General features: G+C 45.1%; 1 pseudogene and 2 gene segments (V, D, J or C); 2 read left to right on the plus strand and 1 right to left on the minus strand.

Annotated features, from left to right (window-relative positions):
- The first annotated feature begins 1,710 nt into the window (after nucleotides 1-1,710).
- Nucleotides 1,711-2,471, plus strand: LOC103374458 (T-cell receptor alpha chain V region RL-5-like). The segment is given in 2 exon segments: nucleotides 1,711-1,876; nucleotides 2,044-2,471. Coding segments are annotated over 2 exon segments (483 nt in total).
- A 2,649-nt stretch (nucleotides 2,472-5,120) lies between these two features.
- Nucleotides 5,121-7,412, minus strand: LOC103374459 (uncharacterized; annotated as a pseudogene).
- Nucleotides 7,413-7,907: 495 nt separating this feature from the next.
- Nucleotides 7,908-8,255, plus strand: LOC103374460 (T-cell receptor alpha chain V region CTL-F3-like). The segment is given in 1 exon segment: nucleotides 7,908-8,255. A coding segment is annotated over 1 exon segment (348 nt).
- The last annotated feature ends 1,288 nt before the right edge of the window (nucleotides 8,256-9,543 follow it).

Here is a 9,543-nt window from a genome sequence, read left to right on the forward strand (position 1 = left end):
AGAACATCCAGTGATATGAGAGGAGGAACATGTTGAGGGAGGAGCAACTCTGTCAAAGAGCAGAACAGAAAAGGACTCCCACTGTCACATACATTCAGTATGTAAACCAACATAACAGATAGTGTGTGGAAGATGCTGTCACTGCATCACTGGGTCATGTTTCCTTTGTTGATGATCACATTAAAAGGTAGGTTAAAGCAGGAAGAAGAAATGTCTCTTAAGGATCTGGTTGCACCTGTCCAGGGTGTCTCCTGCCTTCGCCCTAAGTTGGATGGGATAGGCTCCAGCCCCCCCGCGACCCTAGTGAGGATTAAGCAGTGTATACATAATAGATGGATGGATGGATGGATCTGGTTGCTAGAAATTACCTTGAAGTTTAACATTTATCTCTTCATTTAGGTGTCAGCTGTCAACAACTTACTGCAGTGAACGATGAAGAGTCCAGTTTAGAAGGCAGCACTGTCACTCTGACCTACAAATTCTCCCAAACTGTAAGTGCTGGTGATTATTTCTTCTGGTATCAACAACATCAAGGAAAACCTCCAGAGTTCCTCATTAATCACTTTGGAACACAAAATAAAACAACAGATGGACTCTCTGCTACAGTGAGTGGTGATAAAAACCAAATCACTCTGAAGATCTCCTCTGCTGCAGTGACAGACTCTGCTGTGTACTACTGTGCTGTGAGGCCCACAGTGACAGGAAACAGCAAAACTTTGTACAAAAACCTTTGGAGCAAAGACAAGAGAAAACTCTACAACATCCACTAGAGGGAGACACACTCTGCTACACTTCTATGGTTTGTTCAGATACAAACTGTCTCTACTTATGAGACGACATTGTGATAAAGAATGATAGAAGTAAAGATAATGTGATGAGTGTCCTCCTCCTGACTGCAGAGGTGCTGCATGAACATCAGATGAAACACAACTAACTGACAGTGAACATCAGGTCCAACATTTCAGCAATACAAACATGGAAAACCTGGTGTTGACTTGGTTCATGTCACCTCTCGTAGCTCTGTATGTTTCTAACAAAAACACCTGGACAACATTTTTAAGTGTCACAGTTTGCATTTTCTTCTAGCTCAAGTTTAGAGTTTAACATTTCAGTGATATAAATCTACCTGATAGCTGGATTTTTTCAGTTTCCAACATGAAGCCATTTGAGATGCAAACTAGATCTGAAAAATCTGATATGAACAAAGTTTGATATTACAGTTTCAAACAGTATTGGTGGACTGTTGTGAAGCAACATTTGTTTCAAATAAAAACATCTTTACTGTGACATTTTTCTAAAGGATGTCATCTCAGTTAGGAAGAAAACAAACTTTATGAGTAAATTCCAAGAGAACACATTGGAAGATGTTAGTAGAAGTTCTCAGGTGTTTGTATCATGTCACATAATATGATCAGAATTAACTGCTGTTGGATGGTTTCAGGATCAGCTGAAATGTTTCTATAAATGACAGACAATCACACAACAAATCCTCTGACAACCAAACTAACATCTGACAGACATCAACCACTGAACATGTGTGAAAAATAGAGAATCCAGTCTGTAAACTAGAACATATGGAAAACAAGTAGAACCTAGAAAATCATTTACAAAACACAGTCAATAATTGATGACTGACGGATGATCAATCAGTATGTTAGTGAGTAAATGAGAGCAGCAGCAGAGACAAACACACTATTAGAGCTGTGAGAGGAAGGAGGAAAGGATGAAGGGAGGAGCTAAACTGGGACTCAAGTACAGAAAACACAAACTTTCACAGTGGAGTTTGATCCAGAAAACAGACAGATTGTCTTCATCTTCAAGATGCTGTCAGTGAACTTGAGTCTGTTTGTCACTTTGTTTCTGCTCACAATAAGAGGTAGGTGACATATTTAACATGAACAGAGTTTGACTGAGAAAAACTAGCAGATCACAAAGTTCCATCTATTCTACATGGAATAAAACCCTATAGCTGCTGATTGTTCTCCTTTAATCAATTATCTTTATTGATTGATGTCTTCCTCTGTATGTTGTGTTTTTCCCCAGGGTGTAAAGGAGAAGACAAAGTGACACAGCCACCAGGAGATGTCATTGCTGCTGAAGGAGACACAGTTACACTGAATTGTACTTTTGACACCATTGACCTAAGTCCAACTCTCTTCTGGTACAAACAGGAAGTAAATGGTTCCCCACAGTATATGATGAAAAGTTTCTCAAAGTCTGTGGATAAAGCTCCAGAGTTCCAGGAAGACAGACTTCATACTGGAATCCAGGATAAGTCAGTTCCTCTGAAGATCCAGAAACTTCAGCTGTCTGACTCTGCTGTGTACTACTGTGCTCTGAAGCCCACAGTGACAGGAAACAGCAAAACTCTGTACAAAAACCTTTGGAGCAAAGACAAGAGAAAACTCCACAACATCCACTGGAGGGAGACACACTCCGTTAAAGCTCTGACTTGTGACTTGTTGGACTGATGACAAAGAACAACAGAAAAATGAAGCAGTGAATATCAGAGACAGAGCTGAGAGTTGTACTACAAAGCAAGATTAATGGGTTAGCAAGGTATGTTGAGCTTAAAGCCAGAGTTTTCAGTAACACGAAGGTGGCTCTCTTTTTACCCTTAGGTAGCAGGCGAATATATATCATACACCAACACAACGACTGGTGATGCAGAAATCACATAAATATGTTTTTATGTTTGGCTCTGATTTTCTGTCAAGTCCGTTTACACTGCTGGTACTGCAGATGAGAAAATGGATTATTCTCCTGGTATTTATTACAGAGGATATTCAGTCAATAACATTAATTTGGCTCTGATTGGGCCAAACAATAAAGTGATATCCTGCATTATGGGACAGTGTCAAGCCTAAATGTACTTCAGTACGAGATCATATTTAAACGTATGAAGTTTAAAGTTTAATTTTAACTTCCAGCTGTCAGTTGGAAATAAATCCGTAAAATATTATATATGAGCACGTTTAAGCTGCATGGTGGAGCAGTTGGTAGCACTGTTGCCTCACAGCAAGAAGGTCGCTGGTTCGCATCCCCGTGAGGACACCCGGGATCTTTCTGCGTGGAGTTTGCATGTTCTCCCCGTGCAGCGTGGATTCTCTCCGGGTTCTCCAGCTTCCTCCCACAAGGTCCAAAAACATGTTGAGGAACTTGGCATACGCAAACAATGAACACACCCAGGTGTTTGCAATCAGATGAGTGGATATAAAAGCGTGCATAAAATGGTACAGAAGATACCATTAACAACAATGGCAGCTTTGGCACCGTTGGAGGATATTGCCAATGGAGCAGTGCGAAAAGAACGGGTTTCAGAGACCGAGAGGAGTTTTTGGCTTAGGACAACAACTGGCTCATCAGCCGCTTTAGGTTCCCGAGGGCAATCCTCTTACAACTATGCGCTGAGCTGCAACCATTGTTGGGGTGCAACACGGCCAGGAGCCATGCCCTACCTGTGCCCATACAGGTTCTGACCACACTGGGCTTCCTGGCCACAGGGTCATTTCAGAGGGAGCTGGCCGACCGATCGGGACTGTGCCAGTCGACAGTGAGCAGAGCCATGCCAGCTGTGTGGGATGGAATTATCCAAATGTCAGCAAGGTATATCAAATTCCCATACACTGCAGTTGAACAGGCCGACATAAAAGCGCAATTTGCAGCGAGAGCCGGTTTTTCTAATGTAATCGGAGCTATCGACTGCACACACATTGTAACAATTCACCTATTAATTCCGAGGTGACGGTGTCACACTCTATATAAAGGAGACGGGCGGATCTATGCCTCAGCAGGGGTGAAAATCAGGCACTCTCATTCATTTGTTTTGGCTCAGAGCACAGCCTTTTACTTTACACACTTTACTTTTTTACCCCGCTCACATACACAAACGCATCCCCAGACACAACATAGAAAAACGACACGACTGAAAAAGAGTTCATTAAGTTTGGCGACCAGCTCATGGCCCGTCCGGCTTCCTATTTAAAGTTCAGCCACCACCTGCACGGCTCTGCACGGCCGCAAACAAATGCACGCCACAGCACTCGTGGCAGGTGGCCGATGCCATCAACAGCTGGCCCAACTCACGGCTCTGCGCTTCAGCCCTCCTTTGAACGACAGCTCCGGTCCTCGGTAACTCCGCGAAGCGGTCCGTCCTCCCGCTCCAACACCTTTTGTATTCCAAAAAGTTCAACAAGCAAAATCCGTACCCCGCGGCCAGGTAACTCCGGGAAACCTCCAAGTTGGCGTGCGTCGTCATCCCACTACGTGCCACCGTGCGCGTGCACTGCACTCACCTAAATAGAGGTTCATGCCAAGCCACGCCCCCAACATACATTTGATTCGATAAACAATACCTGTGACCCCAGTGACAAAATACATCTACAATATTTCACAGACAATCATAAGGCATCAATTCACCCCTGCTGGGTGCCTACGGAGTGAGGACAGACCGGGCCTTTACAACATTGCTATAAAGGCGCCATTACAAGATGAATTTTTTTATGTCAACAGGAAGCATTTTCATTCCATCAATGTACAGATCATCTGTGATGCGCAAATGCAATTAAGTAACATTGTTGCAAGATGGCCTGGCTCGACACATGATTCCTTCATTCTGACCAACAGTATGGTTGGGAACAGGCTAAGCTGGCATGGTGCGGGATGGGTTGCTTCTTGGTGAGTAAATAATTTAATTGTCCTAATATTAATCCCCCTGACATGCGTTGAGCCTGTGTGCTCCCGAATATCATCCTGTTTTCACTGCATCATTACTCGTTAGTGGTTTAAGTTAGTGAATTGCTGTTTTGCTGCCTCAACTACAGAGTCAGCGCTTTCCAACAAGCCCATTACTGTCTCTGTGTAAAGTACATATGTCAAAAAACACATGCATAATGTTTAAAGTGACTTGATCAGCCTCACATTTTCCCAGCGCACAACTGCATTCACTCACGATAGTGTGTGATCCATGTTAGTGGTGTGTTAAATGACCTAATGACGAGTGTGTTTAATTGACCCCAGGTGACCGTGGCTACCCACTAAAAACATGGCTGATGACCCCTCTCACCAACCCCCAGACTGACCAAGAGCGGAGGTACAATGATGCCCTTTCATGCACGCGATCAGTCGTGGAGCGGGCAGTTGGCATGCTGAAGGGGCGATAGCGCTGTCTGGACCGGATGGGGGGTGTACTGCTCTACAGAGCATTGTGCCGCATTGTGATGGCATGTGGCGTCCTTCACAACATGGCACACCGGCATGCCATCCCACTGCCAGAGCAGCACATCCCCCTGTACTTGTGGATGCCAATCCTGCCCGGGAGGCCATTCGGGCCCGGCAACATGTGATATTAACCATATAAAAAGGCAAGGACACAGAATTTACTTGTTTGCAAGTACATTTAATGTTTTATTAATGTCTGTAAAGACATTAATTAATTGGTCCAAGCACTCATTAATGCCGCTGATTGCCCTCACGATGTCCTCCTGTGAATCCAGCACAGCGCGGGTGAAGACACGGCCAGTCGGACAGGCATCAGCAGCTGGCTGTTGTGGCGGACCGGAGGATCGGCTGATGCCGGGGAGGCTGGAGGAAGCCCCCGGGTCTGTGGCACGAGGCTGGGACTGCGCCTCACTGTCATCTACTGCCTCATTGTCTGTTGGCAAATAATAAATTGAGTAATTAAACATGAAACAAAGTCTTTGATTTCCTCTTTGATATCCTGGCATGATTACGCATGAACCTGTATCATGTTTGGCTGTGAGCAGATTATTGTATGAGCCGTATAATGAATCTATTCAAGACACATGTCATGGATGCACTGGGATGCATCCTCAGTGATGTATCCTGGGGTCATCGGGTGTTTCGGGTCTCGCAACATTATACACCCTCACCCAGGTGACCCAGCTGGGGTTGATCAAGTCCCGACATGCGTCCCAGTAGCAGTCCACGGATCAGCCCTCTTTATCCAAAGCCACCTTGTGGCCTTCTCTGCGGCTTCACATGCAGATTGGATGGCTCTCCTCTTGGCCGTCCCCGTAAAGCCCAAACGACTCAGAACTTTGCAGAGTGAGCGCCCTGCAAAGCCTCTGCAGCCGACTTTATGGGCTCACAATAGGTTTTCCAGCCTCTCTCCCTGCACTCCTCCACCAGTTCCTGGTACTTCGTGCGTTTCCTCTCGTTGGCTTCCTCAATGCGCTCTTCCCAGGTCACCGTAAGTTCCTGGATGATCAGGTATTTGGAAGCCTCTGAGGTGATGACCATGCGGAGGTTTGTTGTTGTTATGTGCTGGGGGAACTTCAGCTGCTTTCCCAGGTCGGCCTGCAGCTGCCAGTCAGAGGCCATGTGGAGCAGGCCCATAGGAAGTTGTGAGCGTGCCCGGGGTTTCTCTCCAGGTTTAACAAAGAGGACTGCCCTCCTTGGAGCATGATGATGTTTGCTGGTGCTGATGGTTGTGGCTAGGCTCTCAGCTATTGCCCTAAGCACCTGGTCGTGGCGCCAGCGATAGCGACCATCAGCCAGAGCCTTTGGGCAACAGCTGAGGAGATGTTCTAGTGAGCCTCTTCCCGAGCACAGAAGGCAGGAAGGTGCCTCGCTCTTTCCCCAGACATGGAGGTTCGCTGGGCTTGGCAGGGTGTCATAGACAGCTTGGACAAGGAAACGGACTCGATGGATATCCGCCTGCAAGATGTTACTCCAGGTGATCCTGCGCTGCAGTGCACTCTCCCACCTGGTCCACGCTCCCTGCTGCCAGAGTCCTGCTGCTCTGCTCAGCCGCTCTTCCTCCACGCCTGCACGGACCTCTTCCTGGAGCAGTTGGTGTCTCTGTTTGCCCCGAGCCTGGCTGACCAAGGGCTTTGGGAAGTAGCCCAAGCCCGCTCTGCCTGTTGCCACAGTGCCTACCAGCGCCTTTTGTCTCAGACGAGACTCTGCCACCTCCACTGCTGTCACTGCCTTCCACTTCCTCCCTGTTCTCACCTCAATGCCGGCCGATGACACCTTGCAGTCCCTGGAGTCCCTGTACTGTAGGGCTTCTCTGGTGCGTGCTACCTTAAATTCTTCAGTGAGGCCACTGAAGGGCAGCTGCAAGATGTTACTAGTCCCATACAGTGCAGCGCTGGTGAGGCTGCATGGAAGGTCCAGCCACCTCCGAAGAAAGCCACTGATTTTCCTTTCGAGGGACTCTACAGTTGTTATTGGGACTGCATAGACCAGCAGGGGCCACAGGACACGGGGTAGGATGGAATGCTGGTAGATCCAGGCTTTGAATCTACCTGGCAGACCAGACTTGTCTACCTTGGTGAGCCAAGCTTCAAGTTCTTTGTTGGACTTCTGGATAGCCACAGAATCCTTGAGGCTGGAATCAAGAGTTTTCCCAAATTCTAAACAGGTTGCTCGGTGATGGTTGGGATGAAATGAATAAATTTGTGAGTTACACAAATACACAATATATATTTACCTTACCTTAACTGTGGGATTGTAATACTTGCTCCAAATCTAATTTTACTGATCTTTAAGACTCTAAAATTCATGCAATGGCAAGAAAAGACTGCATTTTCTTACAGAAAACATGGATACAATCATATAAATATACCTACTTCAATTTCTGTCTCTGATGATGATGAGATGTTGTGGAATATTATTTATATCCCAGGATCTAAATATAACTGGAGAGCCAAAGCTCTGCTGCTGAAGTACACACTCTATACCCTTGGTTTTTATGTCTCACATCTACAAAAACAGGATAAAGTTCAACCAAGTTTTTTTCTGCTCATGGAACAGCAGGTTCAAAAATAGCTGCAACTTTCCTTCATATGGACGACCCAGTTTCATGGCATAACTCACTTCAAATTGTTCAGTGATGGAAGAACACAATTCTGAAGAACATCCAGTGATATGAGAGGAGGAACATGTTGAGGGAGGAGCAACTCTGTCAAAGAGCAGAACAGAAAAGGACTCCCACTGTCACATACATTNCAAGTCCAACTCTCTTCTGGTACAAACAAGAAGTAAATGGTTCTCCACAGTATATGATGAAAAGTTTCTCAAAGTCTGTGGATAAAGCTCCAGAGTTCCAGGAAGACAGACTTCATACTGGAATCCAGGATAAGTCCGTTCCTCTGAAGATCCAGAAACTTCAGCTGTCTGACTCTGCTGTGTACTACTGTGCTCTGCAGCCCACAGTGACAGGAAACAGCAAAACTCTGCACAAAAACCTTTGGAGCAAAGACAAGAGAAAACTCCACAACATCCACTAGAGGGAGACACACTCTGTTAAAGCTCTGACTTGTGACTTGTTGGACTGATGACAAAGAACAACAGAGAAATGAAGCAGTGAATATCAGAGACAGAGCTGAGAGTTGTACTACAAAGCAAGATTAATGGGTTAGCAAGGTATGTTGAGCTTAAAGCCAGAGTTTTCAGTTCCACGAAGGTGGCTCTCTTTTTACCCTTAGGTAGCAGGCGAATATATATCATACACCAACACAACGACCGGTGATGCAGAAATCACATAAATATGTTTTTATGTTTGGCTCTGATTTTCTGTCAAGTCCGTTTACACTGTTGGTACTGCAGATGAGAAAATGGATTATTCTCCTGGTATTTATTACAGAGAATATTCAGTCAATAACATTAATTTGGCTCTGATTGGGCCAAACAATAAAGTGATATTCTGCATTATGGGACAGTGTCAAGCCTAAATGTACTTCAGTACAAGATCATATTTAAACGTATGAAGTTTAAAGTTTAATTTTAACTTCCAGCTGTCAGTTGGAAATAAATCCGTAAAATATTATATATGAGCAAGTTTAAGCTGCATGGTGGAGCAGTTGGTATCACTGTTGCCTCACAGCAAGAAGGTCGCTGGTTCGCATCCCCGTGAGGACACCCGGGATCTTTCTGTGTAGAGTTTGCATGTTCTCCCAGTGCAGCGTGGATTCTCTCCGGGTTCTCCAGCTTCCTCCCACAAGGTCCAAAAACATGTTGAGGAACTTGGCGTACGCACTTATCCACGCTAACGTTCAGATGTATCAAGAGTGAAATGATCGTGGAAATGCGCGGTCCTCCACGTCAACTTGTTGACTGGCGTACGCACGTTTCTATTGCTTTTGAGCCGTTGGCGACACTTAGAGGCGATGCTGGGAATATAAAAATGTAAAAAACAATGTAAAAAAAGGTCATTCCTCTAAGTGATGTGCTCATCAGAGATACACAGATAAACAATGAACACACCCAGGTGTTTGCAATCAGATGAGTGGATATAAAAGCGTGCGTAAAATCAGAATCAGAATCAGAATGAGTTTTATTGCCAAGTAATTTTTACATCACCAGGAATTTGACTTGGTCCATTGGTGCAAAGAAGCAGAAAACAAATACCAAAATAAAATAAAATAAAATATTAACAATACCAAAAAAAAGGCAGATGTGAGATAGAGAGAAAATATATTTATATACATATATATACACTTGCTTATGAGCAGTGCAAAATGAGCAGTAGTGCAAGTGACCCTGGGGGGAGGGTGTTTTCAGTGGGGGTCAGTGGGG

The sequence above is a fragment of the Stegastes partitus genome, unplaced genomic scaffold (assembly GCF_000690725.1).
Source record: "Stegastes partitus isolate 25-593 unplaced genomic scaffold, Stegastes_partitus-1.0.2 Scaffold2249, whole genome shotgun sequence".
NCBI lineage: Eukaryota > Metazoa > Chordata > Actinopteri > Pomacentridae > Stegastes > Stegastes partitus.